The sequence below is a fragment of the Dicentrarchus labrax genome, unplaced genomic scaffold (genome assembly GCF_905237075.1).
Source record: "Dicentrarchus labrax unplaced genomic scaffold, dlabrax2021, whole genome shotgun sequence".
NCBI classification, from domain to species: domain Eukaryota; kingdom Metazoa; phylum Chordata; class Actinopteri; family Moronidae; genus Dicentrarchus; species Dicentrarchus labrax.
Window position 1 is genome coordinate 21,700,432 of NW_026136710.1, and position 19,993 is coordinate 21,720,424.

Consider the following 19,993-nt stretch of genomic DNA (forward strand, 5'->3'; position numbering starts at 1 on the left):
TATTTTTATATATTTTTTATAACAACCCCTTTTCCCCTATACTTAGCACCATGGATGCCGGGATGGACGATTAAACTCAACAACGGGTCCCCGATTTCACCCCTTTACTTATCCTGGAATTGAGTGGACCGGATGAAATCCAACTGTGGTTTTCTCCGCTTCGCAGGGGAGGTAAGGCTCGGGGCTACGGCTACTTGCTGGATGTGAGTCAGCCATTTAAATGTCCCTACTTTGTAGGTTGGCGCAGTCTTTGCCGTAAACGCACCCCAACTTCTTTTACATGAGACAAAGCGAGGGTGGTGACCAACGTTTTCAACATTAAGTTGAAAATATGTCAGCTACATACTGGTTTGTGCTCGACGTCGCGTCGCTAGCTAACGTTAGTTGCTAGCGACGCCAGGCTGTCAAATTAGCTCCAAGCAATAGCTGCATTCCGGGTAATAATGGAAGGAAACGCTTTGTAATGCACCTGCGGGGGGAGGCCCGGTGGTTTCCAGCACAATGGGACTTTTGGGAGGAGGTTAAAGGTAGTTCCCAATGAAAACAGAAGATGTTGGATTTCACTGTTTAGACGGTGACTGAATTCATTGCAGTGAGCTTGATTCAAAGCTAACCGTAGCTGGATATTATGTAACTTTATGCTGAATATGCAATAGCAGAAACAAAGGTTGTTCTTATGGAGTTTCTTTAAAGAAATAGGTAACGTTACCACAGTGTGATTGGGGTCTGCTAGAACAGGAACAGTGGACTGATGCAACATTTAGCACAAACATCAGCATGCACACATTATTACGTTATTAACAGGATAGGATAGAAGAAAAATATATTTACCCAACACAAATGATTTCTTTGTATTTTCATGCATCTGGGTGGGGGGTAATTATTCACTTTCTATATCCCAATGCATGTCATTTTATATCCCAGTATCCATATATATTGTTATATAATACATTTTCTGCTGAGACCCAACAGGGATGTCTGGCTTTGGTTAGCCCCAATGAAATACCTGGCAGATCAAAGAACTTCCCATTGGTGCGAAAAGCTTATTAAAATTCAACATCATCCACAATTACAGGTCGACCTATATGGGTTTTGTAATGGCAAATGCCAGTATTTAGAGAGCATGGCTTCCGGTGGCTGGTATATTATGCAGATATCAAAACAAAGAAAAGGTTTGTATAATAATAATTATAATCTATAATTTGTATGTTTACAGCAGAGTTATAGTGCAGGGCTTGAAACCAGCTTTTTCACCAGCTTCCCAGAACACACAAAGGGGGAGCTCTAACATGGTTCCACAGCAGCCACACTGACAATGCTGCCAGCAGATCTGTCTGAACATATGTTTTGTTTACTGGCCTCATAAGCACAGACATCGGCCGATGTCGTTTATCTTAAAATGTCAGATAATTGACCCAGTTAATAGCAGACTGATTAATCAGTTTATCACTATCCACAATACACCCAGAGATATTAAAGGGATAGTATCCACAATGGAAACACAGTCTCTGGTAGTTGACAAATTTATACTGTGCATGGTTTACAGTATACTGGTATTGTCATATTTCCCACCCTAACCTTTCTCTGTTTGAGTTTCTTGATTGTGAATTTCTATTTACTTCCTCAGTCTTCTAAAAGTATAAAACAAAGTCGGTCTGACAGGGAAAAGCTACTAGTGGCATATATATATATATATATATATATATATATATATATATATATATGCAACCTTTGATGAGGGGCCCATGATAACATTTTACTGTCATTCACACCTCTGTCTGCTCTCAACCCCCAATGTTGTATTAGCAGAAAAACAGTGGGAATATTGATGCAAAACTTGTGTCATAAAGTTATGTCAACAGCATTGTTTGTGTAGTATAATTCAAGCTCACCAGTTTTGGATGGATTACAGTATGTGATGTTCTGATGTGTCCCTGTGCAGGTAGCTGTATCCAGTGGGGAGGTAGGCTCAACCAGGGGAGGAAAGAATGAAGTTCTTCGAACCCTGGGGACGCCAGAGGCTGTCTTTTCTTCTGGAAAAGGCCGCCTCTAGGGAAGCCAAGATGTGGAGGATCTACGTGCCAAAGAAGCCCTCCTCTCAGGTGAGGATTCACCTCTGGGTGCTGCCATTCAATAACTAAAACATTTCATGGACAAAATACATCTTGACACAGAGAGAAAATGATTCTGGTGCTTCAGTTTGGGACACTGATTCTTCCTTTAAATAGATGCATCCATACATAGTCATAGTTTTCCCAAGATGATAACTTTAACAGCAAATACCTTACACAGGTATTTGAACAGTCTAACACCACAAAAGGTATAACTGATCATAAATGTTTTAGCAACAGTTTATTGAAACTGTAAGCATCATAAACAGTGGAACTGCTAGGGTCAACAACAAATCCTTTCAAAAGCAAATTCCTGTTTGCCTTGTATTTGGAATTGATAGAAATTTGAGAAAATAGATGACACACATTGATTTGTGGGTGGAAACTGGTGACACAGTTCCACCAAACTGGCAGATGTTTGCTGTAACTCTGAATACATGAATCGACTTGCTGAGATGGATTAAGTTAGTATTGTGTTCCCAGCTCTGGTGCATCCAAGACTCAGCACTAGATAACATGTAATCATAAAGCAATGATGTACCAGAAACACAGTGAGTCAATGAACAAAGACTCCTCTTACACAAACGTTTAGTTTCATTACAGCACCACACAGCTGGTCTCACCCGGTTTGCATGTCTCAAGACACATTCCGAAACATTCTGAAACAGATTGGTTAGAGTCATCACACCCTCAACTGGTCTCACCCGGTTTACGGGCGTGTCCTCTCGTGATACCTGTGAAATGATTTCATACCTTCCTGTTTATTCATAATAATAATAATCTTATTTTAATCCCATTGTTTTTGCCCTCTCAAGATTTTAGTTTAAGTTACATTTTCAGTGCTGTTGGTCAGTCATTAATTCCTTAACAGATAATATAGTAATGGTAGGGGAAACCCTGCTGTTTATTCTGGCATCATGTTGGCTTAAATGTTTGATGACAATCTTATTCACCATAATTATTGCAATAGGCCTATAATGTATAATAAAATATAGTTTTATATATTCTAGAAATCCACTCAGCAGTATGTTACTTCATTTAAGGTCATTAGCTTGGTTACCAGGTTCAGTTTTCAGCCCTCTCTGTGTAACTGTGACGTGGTATTTTGTTTCCACAGTCACATATTTTACAGAATGGCAGTCTTCCTGTGACATGACACAGGATTTCTTTTTGCCTGCTGGTGGAGGTGTTGTTCTCCCTGGTTTCATTGTTTCACCCTTACCTCCCCCGTTCTCCAGTGGTAAACAAATAAGAAATAGAGTCCATTGTCTGCTGAATGCTGATACTGGTGTCCAAATGCACCTAAGATGCCCTGCAGTAGTCACAACACGTCACATAGATTTGATCTTTTTGTGGTTCATGTTTACATGTATGATAGGTAGGTATTTGGATAGCCCAATCATATACGTTTGTGAGCTTGTGATCTGGGTCTGTTTTACATGGATTGGTCTAGGTTCCTACGTTCCAGCGAAGGGTAATGTAAATGCCATAGCATCCATTATATTTTAGACAATAGTTGTCCTCCCAACGTTGTTTGTCCCTTTCCTGTTTCAACATGACAACGTCCCTGTCCACAGAGCTAGGTTCCTAAAGAAAAGATTTTCCCAATTGGGTGTTGAAGAACTGGACTGGCATGCACAGAGCATTGATTTTATTTTTTGTCGTGGAACAAATATAGTCATAAAAAGTCTAAAATCCAATAATCAGAATTTTAGACCTTAAAATGTCTTAAATGTGAGTTTGACAGATCTTAAAATTAGTGCTGTCAAACGATTAAAATATTTAATCGCGATTAATCGCATTAATGTCATAGTTAACTCGCAATTAATCTCAATTAATCACACATTTTTATCTATTCTAAATGTCCCTTGATTTCTTTTTGTCCCATTATTTTTTTTCTTATTTTAATGCTCTTATCAACCATTTTGCAACTTTTTAAAAGGAAACTTTCCATTCAGAATATTATTGGCATCCATTTCGGCGTCTCGCGCTCGCCATCCACTCAAAACGTAACGTCTACTACTCTGTGTGTGCAGCGTGCCTGTTGTTTTGTTTCCGGTCTAGCTAGATCCGGTGTGGTGTTGTAGTTTTTCTAATGTTACTAGTTGTTGCAACAGCATGTGAAAAAAACTACAAAATTAAACAAACGTTAATCTCGCGATAAAGAAATTGACGCCGTTAAAATGGGTTTGCGTTAACGCCGTTAATAACGCGTTTAACTGACAGCACTACTTAAAATGTATTAGATTAATGAAGGTAACATTACTTGTATAAAGTTAGATTTTTTTAGTGTCACTTTTAAATGTGGTTTTGGGAAAAGGTTTTGTTGATCACGCTGTAACAACTACAAAACAAAACTGACATGGAATCAATACTGATTCCTTCATATTGTTCTTACTGTTTGTTGGCCAGTACATGTCAGTGCATTGATAATGGTCTTAAAAAGCCGGAAATTTAACCTGTTGAAATCTGCAGAAACCCGGCAGAAGAAATACAGTTTTATCTACTATCTTCCAATAAATGGCACGTCTACAGTGGCTGACAATAAGGAAGTTGTCCTCCATGTTTTTATCCTGCATCATCTACCCTACATCGGTACTGTAGAACCTATTCTGCTCGCCCTCAACATCCCGTGTAGTAGTGATTGCAACCTCATCTGATGCTAATTGAGGTAACAGGGTTGGCAGGAGGGTATCCCTCGTCACTAATCTGGATATGAGAAACCTGCAGTGCTACACTAATGTAAAAAGGGCAATGTACATAGAAAATAAAGGTAATATTTGCTGCATGTATAAACTGTAAAAGTTTATCATCACAAGGCTGATGTGACCAAGAAATGAGGTATTGACGATGGTGGTTAATGCTTGAGTTAGTTTACTTTCCTTTCTTCACTCATGCGTGTGTGGGATTTTTATTTTTCCCTTGTGACACTATGGTAGCTGCCTGCACTTTGTTTATTCACAGTTGATCTGAAAGTGTGCTGTTCAAATGAAATGGAATTAGCAGTGGGGTAATCTCTGACTGTTAATCCAGATTTGCTGCTGCTGAGTCACTGCAGCACGTTCATGTCTCTGCTAGTTAAATCTGCAATACAGTCGACCTCCTGTTGATCTGTTGTTGTCTGGTTTTGGATCCAGGTTGGCTAATCAGGGAAAAGCTTTGTTCTCCATCCAGGCACTACTTTTGTCATTTTCCAGTGTTAATAAATTCACTGGGTCTGGATATGTAAAACAATGACCAAACAGAAAATGTTTTCCTCAGCATGACCTTTGGTTATGAAATTAGCAGAGGGTTAATCTGTGTGAACACAGGAATAACCTAAACAAAGACCAAGACATTAAACAGCTTAAAGTGAAGCCTAATGAGACTTTGGATATGATATTGAGTTAATACAAATAAATCCAACTTTATTTGAAGAATAACAAACACCTCTTTGTCTAGGCCCTAGACCTGAATATTTATACTTGATGTTGATAACGAAGAGACCAATAAAAGGCAGTAAATGTTGCCATTGAGACAGATATGACAGATAACAGTGGCTTCAGCCAAGTTAGCAGCATGTAAACTAGTGAGGCAGTCGGCCACCTCAGAGACACATATACAGCCGCAGTGTTGCTGGGTAAAATACACTCTTGCAAGTGAGAGTTAGAAAGCTGAGCTGGCATTCGCTACTCTAAAACAGTATTTGCCAGTGTTAGCGCAGCGCACATGACCCGTCTGACTCGTTGCCTTCGATGGTTTGGGTTGGTTGGGTTTAAGCATGAGGACTGAGATTGGTTAGGGTGAGAATATCCAGGTAGGCCAGAGTAGTGTAGGTTATCACTTCGCTCTCCTAGGGTAAAAAAAAATGGCTGCTGGGAAGTAGCTCATTTTAGGAGGGAGCTTCGCTCTGTGTACAACCTTGTCTGTCGGCGAGCAACAAGTCCAAGGGCTTTTGAAAGGCCAGATAGATGGGAGTAATTCTGATAGACTAGAACACAGAAAAACACCCTTTTTCCACAGATAAACCTTGTCATACAAACCTATTTCTTGCAAACCCTCAGCTGACTCAGGAGGCAGAATGTTTCCTAGGCTGGAACTTCTGAACCTGACCAGCAGTAACCACTGTGGAAGAAGAAGCTTTGCCCATCTTCCTGGATGAGGGCACTGAGGAAGCTCTGCAGTGACAAGGAACCAGGGAGAGATGTCCTTGAAACAGGATTTTGATGTAGTCAGCTGATACACCTCTTCAGTGTCATGTGGAGGTCGAAGACAAAAGCCAAATGTTGGGTATGCTCCAGTTGCCCTGAACTTGTAAAACACACAAGGACTGCATGTCCCTTCAGGATCCCCCAGAAAGAGCTGACAGAAGTGGCTCAGGAGAAATAATGTGTGGACTACCTTGCAGCTGCCCCTGCGCTCTGGACAAGCAGTAGAAAATTGATGTCACCTTGACAGACTTTGTCTTTTATGTCCAGCAGTGGAAACATGCTGGAAGTAGGCCGTTTTTTTTTAGGTTGGACAGCTAAGAGCCGAGAGGTTGTACGGTGTCAAGTTGCAGACTAGTTGGCCAACAGGGCCTGTTGCCCCTGCTGCCAGTCCAGCGTTACACATTCCACTCACTGAACCAGTGATTTCAGGCCTGAGACAAATCAGGAAAATGAATTATAGGCATCCTTTTCAGGAAATTTCTGACTACACATACAAACATTTCTATTGAATTACAAAGATGCTTTTTAAATTATATAATTTGTATGTTTATGTGAAAGAAACAAAAAAAAGGGGGAAAAAGTAGCACCTTTAGCCTAGGTTCAACATGGTGTTGCCGTATGGCCGACAATGACACCATCATGAGCAGCCAAATACTGGTCACTTTTACCAGTACTTGTTGTAGGTTTTTCTGCCTCAGCATAAACTCTTGACAACTATCATATTTATATTACGTGTGGTTTTGTAAAGCTATAGCTGGTTGGTAGAATAGTGAAAGCATCTTGTAATTTGGTGTTATAATTTGGTGTTCACAGCAGCTATTATCATCAATCCTAAACCACTTTCACCCACAAATGAACATGTATTCAAGCCACAGTTGACCTATTCATACCAGAGTGCTGTACTGAGATCTGTTGGCAGTGGTGTGTGGGGATTATCCTGAGTAACTGAGGGACAGTGTTTCTAGAAAGACTGCTGCTGTTGAGTTTTTAGTGCTTTAAGCACCACAGTTGAAAATCCCACTCACCTCAGTTGTATTGGGAGTGATGGCAGTCTTTACTATCTGCGTGAGCAACAGCCATTAAGCTTGCAACATTAGTGCTAATGCTAACAATTTTGGTGTTTGGTGTAACATACCTTTTTAATAGATAATATAATATTTATTTTTTACAGTTTATTATTATTATTATTATTATTATTATTATTATTATTAGTGAGGCAAATAAGAAATACAATTATCAAGACATTTATGTTGGTTGCGTCATCCAGCCCTCATACAGATGGACTGGTGTAACCTCAGAGTTTTTCTTTATCGCTCTCCTTATCAAAGGTTTATGAAACAACTAACAGTCTACAATCTGTTCCAGTGTGTGTGGAATTGAGACCACAGTTTATGACTGAGAAGTTGCAGCAATATCTACCGTAAAGTTAATTAGCTACAATTCTACAGTAACTGTATAGTATGTCTGCATCTGTTGTGTTCAAACTTTCCTAACAAAACTCTGTTGTATCTGCAGCCTGTTAACACCTTCACCCTTTCCAACCAACATCAGATACAGGAGTTCCCTCCTCCCAGCTTCAGTTTAAAAATACGTACTGAGTATGCAAATTAAAAGGCTGTACATGTCATACAACACCCTTCATACAGTGTTTTCATTGGATAGAAACCTGTGACAAGGAATCATCAGCTGAGTTGTTTCAGCTGTCAGATGGTTAACAAATGGAATTCCTGGAATGTTTTTGGATCGGGTTGGTCTGGTTGTCGAGCTGGTTTAGGAAGGTACTGTTTGTCCTCATCTGAAACTAGGTGACTCAGTTAAGTCCTGTCTGCCAATGTTTGGCCCTGCAGTTTAAACCAGGCCAAGTGTTGCCTTGAAATAGCATTGCTGTCTCAGAGAAAGGAAAGCTCCTCAGGACTCGAGGCCTCTTTGTTTGTTTCCCCTTGTGTTTGTCCAGAAATAGGTTCCCTTATGTTCATTGTGAAACTGAGTTAGCTGTAGAAATGGCTTTTGGATCATTATGTATCCACAGAAATGGCTGAAAGGGAGTTGTAGACAAATATTTTACATTTATTTATTTCAGCTTTTATTTTTAATGACATAAAGAATGGATTGACTTAGACAATGTAATAATAGAAGTGAAACAATTAGTCAGTTGATCGAGGGGATCATTGATCTATCATTTTAGTCCTTTCTCAAGCACAAATAGTGCAGAAAATGATTTCAGCTTCTGAAGGGAGAGGACTTGCTGCTTTTCTTCATCATATATCATAGTAGACTTAAGGTTTAAGTAGTTACTACTTAAAAAGCTAAATATTTATTTATTTATTACCTGTTTCTAGACTGGAGCTGAAATATAATTTGTCTTGAGGAGGAGGATAAATTCAGCAACTATGATGACATGTTATTGTCCCCTTGAGGAAACCTGAACAAGAACAAATGCTCAGTACAAACATCCCTGAGGCTTAGTGAGATGAGGCCGTTGACGATGTTGTTAACCTTGTTGTTTGTTGTAGGATACAGACATCTCCCCGGGCCAGCGGGATGAGGCTGTGCGATGGTTGACGGAGCTCCACGGCAGACTGCAGCTATACCCAGAGACCCTGGTGTTAGCTGTTAGTATCCTGGACCGCTTCCTCACTCCCATCAAGGTAAAAAAAAAACACCAGTACTACTAACAGAACAGAGCTGCTTTTATTAATGATCTGCTTTTAACCCAAAAAGGAAGACAGGGCCCCTCAGGTTGTCCTTAGTTTACTAGGGGTGGGCGGTCTTTGATGCCCACTGCCGCATCCAACTATGATGACTCTTCCAGCTGCCTTACAGCTGAGAGTCTGCGTTCACACAGGAACAGGAATTGTGTCAGTCCAGAATGCACTGTCAGATCAGGACGTTTTTTTGATCTCCGCTACCTCATCACTAAAGACTGCTCACTCGTGCTTTCTGCTTTTTTCCCCCATCAGTCAACCACAAAAATGCTGATTCATGTTTTAAATCGTCTGAAAGAAATGGCGTTGTAGGCATTATCCAGTGCACTTCAAGTGGGTATTGATCAGTGCAGCTGTAATACTAACACAAACTGCTTTGCTACAAACAGAGATTGAAGAACTAATTAGAATTACTTTTATGACTTTAATTGAATAATAATGAGTAATATTTCATTTAATATTTAATAATATTTAAAGGTTTTGTATTCAGAACACATCTAGCACTGTTCTTGTCTAAAACAACTCCAAGCACAAGCACTGCATCCTGCTGCCTGCTTCATAAGAGCATAACGTGGTGGTGACGGTTGACTTTGACTGTTTGTTAATCCCTTACCCCTTACCCTATCACTGTTTCTGTTCTCGCAAATGTAGTTTACAGTAGCCACGTTTCTGACGTATAACACTTTTGCTATAGTACCCTTAAAACCCGTACATAAACCTTAGATCTGTTACATTTCCACCAGTATCCTTAAATGTAGGCACGGTTGAAGCTGCACTATTTAATAACTGACCCACTGTAACATACACTGTACATTTACTGCCAGATTGACAACATCACTGTGTTCACTGTCTACTTATCTCTCTCTCTCTCTCTCTCTCTCTCTCTCTCTCTCTCTCTCTCTCTCATATTCATCATTACGCACACACAGTAGGTAGTTTAACCACACACAGTTGGTAGTTTAACCGTACATTGGCGCACAAACCACTGGTTGCACAAATTCTCTCTGACCAGTCAGCGGTTTGAAGGGTTTCTAACTCCACCTCACTGCCCCGGTTGAGTGTGCTAGCTTCAACAGAAGGGAAATGAAAAACCAGACAGAATAGAGTGGTGCTATTGGTACCATCCACAACTTTTGACAATGGAGACGAAAAAATAACCGTTCTAATGTGAACTGCTTGGTGGAAAAAGGGAAAAATATATCACGGCTGATTTACTAATCAAAATTCTTACTTTTTCACAGCAGCCATTTTTAATCGTCATAGCAGGAAAGGTGTAGCTGAGAACCTTAACGAGTTCCATTAAGTGTCCCACTATGCCATAACTGTGAGCGTGCACAATACAAGGAACCTGGAAACAGATAACCTAAATGCAGTTGTTGTTAATGTTATTAGTAACACATGTGCCTGGTCTGTTGATCCCACTTTGTACATGGCCACAGTATTCCAACAGACTTGTCAGCAGATGTCAGGTTGTCCCCAGCACACTGCTGTAAAACTGTAAACACTTTATGGATTAATGGGCTTGTTTGTCTCCAGGCTCGTCCAAAGTACCTGCGCTGCATCGCCATCGCCTGCTTCTTCCTCGCTGCTAAGACCTGTGAGGAGGATGAGGTAAACACAAACACAACACACATATATGCACGCACAAGCAGACAATAGATACGTGCAGTTGACTGTATGAGGACAGTTTAGGTAATTGTGTGTGTGTGTGTCTCAGTGTGTGCCCTCTCTGAAGGAGCTGGCTGCCTCCAGCAGCTGTGGCTGTTCTCCATCAGAGATCCTGAGGATGGAGAGAATCATCCTGGATAAACTGAACTGGGATCTGCACACCGCCACAGCACTGGACTTCCTGCACATCGTACGTCAGTCACACCCCCACACACTCCTCGCCGTGTATGACATGATCAGAACTACATTTAGTGGACTTCAAAGTTAAACGTGTGTGTGTGTGTGTGTGTGTGCGTGCGTGTGCGTGCGTGTGTGTGTGTGCGTGCGTGTGTGTGCGCGTGTGTGTGCGTGCGTGTCAGTTGGCTTATTTGTTACTCGTTGAACATTCATTCAGTAGAATGTTTGTAGATTCTAATCAGTGTACTAGTGACGTCTGGTGGCAAAAGGATGTTGCTGCTCTCCTTCCTACAGATCATCCTGCTGGATAACATTTTTATTCTTTGTTTCAGCCCCTGAAGTTTACTTTACTTTAACAAGTTTAACTAGAGGAGTTTCTCTATCTGTGATGTTTCAGGGAATTAAATCAGGTTCTGTAGTAAAATCTACACTCTGTAGGTAATTTAATGGAGTCTGTTTTTAATCCCTACCATCTGTAGATGTTACATAGCACTCAACATTTCTACCTTTATCGCTATCTGCCATGGAACCAATCAGAAGTTGACATTCTCGTCAGGGTTGTAAAAATTCCTAAATCTATTCTTATCATTTTCATTTTTGAAAGATGAGACATTTAATGGCATATAATTTTCAAGAAAGGTGGTCTACTCATGGTTATTGACGGTGTTGTGGTGTGAATCACTTAACATTACCGTAGATCACCCTCAGTGTTCATCTGTCAAAAAGACGGGCGACCTTCAGATTTTTCCATCCTTGTTTTAAACACCAACAATGGCATCATGAGTAACAACATAAAGTACTGTATTACAAACAGAAACACTTACAAATACAAATAGTAAAAAGGTCAGAAGAAACCCTTTGGAGCTTCACAACTTTCAGCTGCTTTCAACCTGATTTTATCGTTTATTTTACAATTGGCTAATTATTGGAACAAAACATAATACTTTTTTAAAAAATGTACGTTAATTTTTAAAAAGACTCATTGATTATTTTTCTCCAACTCTACTACCTTACCCACAGTTCCATGCGATGGTGTTGTCGTGTCGCTCTGGGTTTTTGGACGCCATGTTGGGACTGAACCGCTCTCAGCACCTCACCCTGCTCACACGCCGGCTCTACCACTGCCTGGCCGACCACACACTCTTACAGGTACACACACACATATCCTCACTTTACTCTGCACGGTAAATAGCTCTGCTCCTCAGTGGACGATTTAAAGCATGTTCTGTTTTCGAACACATCACTGAGGCTAATCAAGCTCTGAGGTTCAGGTTTTCATACATCTGGTGCCTGCCTGAAGTTTGTCCCTCATGTGTTCCTGTAGCTCAGAGGATCCATGCTGGCCTTGGCCCTCATCACCCTGGAGCTGGAGACCTGCTGTCCTGACTGGCTGGCTCTAACCATCGACCTGCTGAGGAAGGCACAGGTACCAGACTCACACTCTTTCATTTATTAGGGATAACTTGTGGCCAATAAGAAGTTCTAAATATTCAGTCACATGACCAAAGCAAATAAACAGAAGTGTTGATGGTGAAGCAGCAGAAAGCACACGCTGAACTTCTGAGCAAAGAGGAAACTCCTGTTTCATTTAGTTCCTCAAAATGGATCAAACAGAATAAAAACAGGACTTGAAATTAGAATATCTGGTCACTGAACAGGTGCATTGGGTGAGAGCAAAAACACACAGAAACCTCTTCTAGACCTGCTTTTTGATATGGACAAAAATCATTCAGTTCTTCTTTCCTCCTCTTCCCTCTCTCTCAGATCGACAGCTCCGAGTTGATTCGGAGTCGAGAGCTGGTGGCTCGTAGTCTGTCCACACTGAGAGCTTCCCTGCCTCCCAACACTGTCTACATCTACCAACCCCTGCAGCAGGACCCCACACTCCCCCCCTGCACACTGGGTATGTTAAACACACGAGTTATGAAACTGTCTCAGTTTAATTCTGATGCCTCTATACTATATGACCTACATTGCCAGTCTTCGTGCTTGATGGTCTTCTTTGTTTCTATATAGTTATTCTTAGTGCCTGCCACTGGTCAGATTCTACTTGAAGTGCATATGTAACAAAAGTGGTATGAAGCCTTTTGTAGCTCTGGAGGAGTGTGAAGTTACCAGTCCTCTGTAGCCTGTTCCTTACTGCTGCTTGAGGCTACATTAGCCGCTACTAGCGTAACATACACAAAACTCAATCAAGTTGAACTGTGGGTTTTAACAAGGAAGAAGAATGTGTGGAATAAAATATCTGATATGTCTGGTTCTGCTGCACTGATGTATGTTTATTTACTTGAAAATATTCAGTACATGTACATAAGTATTAAAGTATTTCTGGAACATTCCAGGGATCATCACCTCTGATGCCGAGTCTTCCAGGGACCACACCCTCGTCACTGCTGCCCCCTCCCAGCCACAGACACCTGCTGGCAGGGAGGAGGGGAAGCAACAGCCCTGGACCTCCGTCTCTTCCACCAACAGCAACATCCCAGCCCTACTCTCCCCACCCAAACACCTCCGTCATCTTAACCACCTGCAGAAGGTCACACTGCGCTGCAAGGCCTCCGCCAAGCGCAAGGTAACCCTACCCCTTAAAAAAACACTTAAACAACTTACTGCAGGGCCTAGAGGGGAACAAAATGATTGATGAAATGATTAGTTAATCAACTCAATATTAATTTAGCAACAATTTGGATAATTGTTTAGTTAGGGATGTTCTGATCCAGTCTCAACCATCTGTATTGGCACCAAACAAGGCATTTTTTAAGGAATTGTATCCGCTATATTGAGTGTTATTGATCCAATCCGATCTTTTTTCAGCTGTTACACAGCTGTTTTTACTCACAAGGCTTTCATGCACGATGCGGCAATCGTCAACTCTCTCCGCTGTCTGCCTCTCCACTCTGAGCTCTGTGTCAGTGAGAGAGCAGAGAGCCAACACAACACTTCCTTTTAAGGACCAAAGACTTGACTGATTAGTAGGGATGTCCTGATCAGGAATTATTTTTTAGATAATGCACACTTCAAGTACATTAAAGTCATAAAAAATCAATCCAATGTATATGCTTGACAACTGAATATCTCTGCATTGCATTAAGAGAAAAAAAGCCTACATCAAAGCTGTTCCTTAATGGGTTTTTTATTTTGTTTTATACAATACTGTATTAAAGAAACCCTCTGTAATGTTTTTAATCTTGTCGCTGTCGGGAAGGAGTTCCAGTTTTGCAGGTGCAGCCTTAACCTGAATGAACTGACTGTATTCTGTTGACTGTTTATTTCCATCGTCCATCTCTTGCGCAGATTACATTAATTAAATTTTTTTTTGGCTATTGTTGCTTACTACTTGGCCTGGTGAGTGTGGCTGTGTCAGCTCTCTACCACTGTCTGCCCCAGGCTCTCAGCATGGAGGAGAGAGTTGATGATGGCTGCATTGTGTATAAAAGCAGCTGTGTGACAGCTGACGGAAAACAAAAGATTGGATCAGATCAATAAAGCTCAGTATAGCTGATACTGATCATTGATATCAGATTGGGACATCCTGATAACTGATAATGAAAATAATGGTTAGTTAGAGCTCTAGACCTGAGTCACAATATAAGTCTGTCTGTCTGTCCAGGTGGAGGAGATGGAGGTGGATGACTTCTATGACGGCATCAAACGCCTCTACAATGAAGACATCACCATCGCTGTCCAGGAGGGGGCAACACCAACAGGTGGAGGAGGACTGGGTGTCTGCAGTGTCCTGTTATCCCGACAGGAAGGCAGCTCCTCCCCCTGCCCGCCTCTGCAGCCAGTCAGTGCCTCCTAGAGACCAAACAGCAACCTGTTTACCAAAACCACCTTCACACTGACATCTTCTTCCTGTTTCACTTTCAGATTAAACTCCTCAAATCCAAGTGTTCAAATCTAACTTTTGGCAACAGTGATGGGCAAGTCATTCAGTAATAGGCAATGAAGTCAGAGAAAGCTTGTATTCAGTGTTCCCATTCGCATAAAAAAGCAATATAAAGGCAGCTCCTCTGGAAATGTTGCCTATCAGAGTTGCCAGAGACAACTGTTACATCACTGCGTTTGATGGAAGGTGCAGGAGAAGAAGAAAATATTGATGTTATAATACAAATGAAGCAGTGTTACAGATGGTGTTGGTGGTTAAGATGGTTTTGGTTTCAGTGCAAACGACCCCAGTGTGAGCCCGAGTTGTTCAGCAGCCCTGAGGTCAGCTCCCATCATCCCCTGCAACTGGAAAACAGAGCCCAAAAAAAATTAAACATTCAAAAAATAAAAAAGCTGCTGCTACTATCTTATTAATTCTATTTGTTGAACACAAATACAGTATTACAAAAGGTTTAAAAAAAGTATAAATAGAAAAGTAACCTTCAAAAAAACCTAGAATATACTTCTCAACCCCAGTGTCTCACTCTCTGTCCTGTTGTGGAAGATTACTGAAAATGTCATTGTTTGTCAACTTATATTTGTTGTTCATATCTTAGAATCTTTTCTTTTCTTTCACATATTTATGTTTTTATTCCTCTTTCCTTCCTCACTCTGTATGAATGTTTTTGTAGATGATAATCTGTATTACTCTCCCAGATTTTTTTTTTTTAAGTGAAGTGCAATTTGATTGTTAATAAGATGCTAATATAAACATCCCTCCTATGAATCCCTCTGTTTTCCCCTTCCCTCTCAGCTTGTTGTGATAGCTTGACTGAATGAAAGTTTCTCAGGTTGTTTTATTCACCTACGAAAAAGTCTCTTTGAAGCTGCCACGTAAATCTGGTTGTCCAATCAGAGCCCTGTTTTTTAAACCCGGTTTAAGTAATCCGGACTAACAGGCTTATCAAGCTAAAAGGGTCCTGTTAACCTTACAGACAGAGATATTGATCATTTCCCAATAACAGTAACAACCAGGCTTTATGACCAACCTAAAGTTGAGCCAGGCTCTGATAAAAATCAGACTGCATGTCGTTTGTGTTGAATTAGCCAACGGGAATAACGTTGTAGTACATAAAACAACCTTGAGTTATTTAAAGCATTTTAATATTAAGCTAAGAGACAGAAATGTGGTTTTTGAGTTGGTGTCTGAGCTTCAGAAGGAGACAAGTGACAATCTTCACTTTGATGTTCAAAAAAAAAAAAAAAATCTAAAAACAACATGCTGTTTTTATCTCTTGAAGTTCTGTTTAATATATATTTTAATTCTGCAAAAAAGCTCTGTTGTTCCTGCTGCGGGAGCTGCTGGTGGCTGCTCCAGGTCCCTGAACACAACGTGGTACCAATAAATAACGTATGAAAACTGATCCCGCTCTTTGTCTTAACTGTGTCATACAAATACATTCATCTTTTACATTTAGTTTTGTCTATTCTATAGAAGCCCTGAGAGGCACATAAGAAATAAATCTGGCATTTAATTAATAATCCATTTAATTCAGTCTTATCTTAATTATTTTCTATGGTATTTAAGACTCAAGAACAGGTGGAAAAGGTTTTGCCAGGATAATCTTTCAAAGGTCCTTAAAAAAATAATGAGTCTGAAAATAGGTGAATGTGTTTTATGTTGTAATACTCATTTTGGCCACAAGAGTGCACCACTTATAAATAGGTCATTCACGTTTTCTTCCAAGTGAGTGAATTTCTCTCAGTGCTGATTAACATGTATTTCTAGCTCAAAGAAAGACATGACAGTAATGTTCAATAACTTACTATCACACTATATACCTTGTGTTTGGAGTTAATGAAAAATTCACCTGGAAGCTTCTACTCCTATTTAGAACACGGGGTGGTGCACTTTAGCCTCTTGTGGCTGAAGGATTACAACAGCAAACACTTGGAGGAAAAAACCTGTTCTCAGATGTACTTTTTATTTCCCCACCTGTTCCACAGATGAAACAAATAACAACTGAGGAACTTTTAAGAAAGATTGTCTTGGTAAAACCTTATTTTCCCACCTGTTTTTAAGTCATAAACACAGGAGAGAAAACTATTTAGAATTAGCAAATAGTTCACCAGATTTACTGAAAGGTTATAATTCCTCCTGAGGCTGACTGCATATTGAGACTGTGTCAGAGCGACATTCTGCTGTATTAGCTGAGCACACTGATGGCTCGCACTCGCTCCAAATACAACACAGTTGGTTTTACTGACAGTAAATGACTGTATGCATTCAGTGTGGAATATTCTGGTGCAGGTTGCTTACTAAAACTGTAGTTAATCATTAACCACATAATTCACTCATGTGGAGACCCAGGACCATATCACACAGTCTTCTTCATTCACTTCATTTAATTAAAGCTGCAGAAGGCAATACCTGCTAATCTATGCAAAAGCTTCACTGCCTTGCATCACTTCACTAAGCCCCTCCCATCAACCCCACAAGCTGAATGGCAGCAGAAGTAGTCGGATGGCCTGTGAACCCTCGGGCCTTGTAGGGCCTCGTCCGCCTGGTCAAACACAATATGTATCTACCAGCTGAAGAGTGGGAAGATAACGGGACTGGTGAGGTCTGCTCCTCTGATTTAGGCTCTGATGTCTGGAGGGTAGCAAGTTTGATGATCAACTTGACATAAATATTAATAATTATTATGTAGTGTTATGATCTTTTTAGTATGTCTGAAACATTAGTATGAAACCATGTGAACAGCATACTGTTTACAGGGAACTATTACAGAATGCGAGCACTGTGGTAGTAGGAGGAGTTTGGACTTTTTACAACTTGAATGTTTCCTGAAAACAGGTAGCCAACCCTAGTGATTACTGCCTTTCAGTTTAAAGGTACCGCAGCTTTAAGTACCTACAGTTCCTCAAACTATGTTCTCAGTTTTGCTTTATTATTCTTATTCTTCCTCATTTTTGGCACCTATTTATTTCAACACTGTTCAACACAGAAACTTCATTTAAACTTCAAAATGTTCAGCTCATTCAGGACTTCATCAGACTATCTTTTAATGTGTGTCTCTTCTATACTTTCTGAAATATTTTCCCTAAATATGTTTTTATAAAACTAGATTCCATCCTAAAATATTACGTAATAGAAGAATAAAACCCAGTTTCTTCCCACAATCACCCATAACTGGTCAGTGCTATATGGCGATGCGTTTAAGGAACCGTTGTTGGACTATGGGTGAGGGAAATATGAAGCAGCTCATGTTTAATATTATTGGAAGGTAACTGCACTCTCTCCAGCAACAAACAGCAAACTGTGTAGGTACTTTGGTAACGACTGAAAAAACTCCTCAAATGCCGTCACACCCGATGGACGCTGTCTTCATGGATTATACTGAAACTAAACATATCACCAACAAAGCTTCTGTTCCATTCAGGTCAAACAGAGTCAGGCTGCTGCTACTGTACATGCTGGCTCACTGGAAAGGCTCTGCTACACTAAATGGAACGGAACCTTAATTAGTATTACTGGTAATAACTACCCTACTATTTCACGTCAACATGGCTGCTGTGAAAAAACAAATCAAATCCTCTATATTTTGCCGAACCTCAACAGCAGGTAGCTACTAGTGTTGAGTCTCCTTAATGTGGCTGACTTTAATATTAATTTAATCAGGGAAAGGGCCTGAGTTCTTTTAGTCAAGACTGGACAAGATCATTGTACGTATTGTATCGCCAGATTGTGGCTACCGTACTTCCTCCTACACAGCCAGCTCCCACTCCCAGGTTGACAAATACAAACACAATACACAAACATCCTTTGTATTGTAATGCATGGTGTTTTTATCCTGGTTACACTAACTAGGCTATCTATAGATTCCAAAAAACATTCATTCTCTTTTTCCTCCAAGACATTAACAGACTTGTATTAGATTTTAATAAACAGATTATTACAGAATATAACCTTTTTTGGTTCCCTGCAGTGCCCTAACCAGAGGCTGGGTCCTCCATTGTTCCAGCCGGATGCATTGGCTCAGGCTCCCTGCCAGTAATTATCTGTTTGACACCAACGTGCTGATCTCCACACACCAAGCCTCGCACATCACTGCAGCCTTTTTCCTCAAGGGACCCCTTTTCCATCGTTGTGAAAATCGCACAAAGCAAATTAGAAAACATATTTTATGGATATTTCATATTATAGTCAATGCATAACAATAACAGTACAGAACGCCTGATAGGCTGCACCATTAAAGCTGTACAGTAAATGCAGTAACTGAGGTTTGTATAAAACTGCAATTTTGGATTACTATTACACGTTTATGTATGTATTTATGTATGTATGGTTTTTTCTTTAATTTAACAATCATACATACTGGGGCCATTTATTAGTTAGCTCTTTGGTTTTAATTACAAACATTTTAAAATCGTAAAAAAATAGTGGGGTTCCAAGCCCCAGATTGGGAACCACTGGCCTAAAAGTCAGTAATTTTATCTGTCCCTCCAGGATTTTGCAGCCTTTTATGGAATTGTTGTGGCCTAAATTTCCCGATTTCACAGCAGCTTTTCTAAAAGGTTGCATGTTATGTTTTGTATTTGCAATGAGACTGCGGGAAAAAGTAAAAATTGCTATAATAGTTGCAGTTTTTTTAGGCTTTATTAAAAATTGAAAGCAGCTTGTTCCAGCGAGAATAAAATCGCTAGTAGTTTGGTGATGTATAGTACAGTGGACTGCAATGATTGGTCTAAATCGCAAAAAAAAAATTGCAAGGATTGGATGAATTTGAGGTAATTCTTGCAATCACACAATCCTGGGGGGACTGTTGCATTAATGTTTGTTGTCTTGTGATTGTTTTGAAATTTTAATATTTATTAATATATCATTTCACTTAATGTACCATTTAATCCAATAAAGCCTATTATTTGATATGAGAGAGTGTAGAGTGTTATGTAACTCCATATACACCACAGTTCTAACCTGCTGCTTCAGAATGTACACACTGGCCCAGCTGAGCTTGTTCAAACAAAAACCACACACACACACACACACACACACACACACACACACACACACACACACACACACACACACACACACACACACACACACACACACACACACACACTCTTGCTTCTATACTTGTGAGAAAATTCAATAACATAATCCATAACCTAAACCTGAATCTAACCTGAACCCTAAAACCAAATCCCAACCCCTCAGACAGCCCTTTGAAGAGCTCATGACGAGACAAAATGTCCTTAATCTCAAAGT

The 19,993-nt window shown here is 40.2% G+C and overlaps 1 protein-coding gene and 1 long non-coding RNA gene across 2 annotated transcripts; one reads left to right on the forward strand and one right to left on the reverse strand.

The window, feature by feature from the left end:
• Positions 1-1,952: 1,952 nt before the first annotated feature.
• ccni (cyclin I) lies at positions 1,953-16,142 on the forward strand. The gene is made up of 9 exons (XM_051413537.1): positions 1,953-2,102; positions 8,815-8,949; positions 10,543-10,617; positions 10,724-10,864; positions 11,872-12,000; positions 12,176-12,277; positions 12,616-12,754; positions 13,194-13,423; positions 14,462-16,142. Exons 1-9 carry the CDS (start codon positions 1,989-1,991, stop codon positions 14,651-14,653), a joined length of 1,257 nt encoding a protein of 418 aa, XP_051269497.1. The 5' UTR covers positions 1,953-1,988; the 3' UTR covers positions 14,654-16,142.
• Positions 13,110-14,555, reverse strand: LOC127371014 (uncharacterized). Its single transcript, XR_007886340.1, has 2 exons — positions 14,428-14,555; positions 13,110-13,469 (listed from the first exon to the last, which is right to left on the reverse strand). It is a non-coding gene; the product is annotated as an uncharacterized LOC127371014 (long non-coding RNA).
• Positions 16,143-19,993: the final 3,851 nt, after the last annotated feature.

Bases quoted from the DNA above. Each gene is read 5' to 3' on its own strand.
- ccni (XM_051413537.1), top strand. From the start codon at position 1,989: ATGAAGTTCTTCGAACCCTGGGGACGCCAGAGGCTGTCTTTTCTTCTG. The intron at 10,618-10,723 runs GTAAACACAAAC...TGTGTGTCTCAG, and splicing joins AGACCTGTGAGGAGGATGAG to TGTGTGCCCTCTCTGAAGGA. The intron at 10,865-11,871 runs GTACGTCAGTCA...CCTTACCCACAG, and splicing joins CACTGGACTTCCTGCACATC to TTCCATGCGATGGTGTTGTC.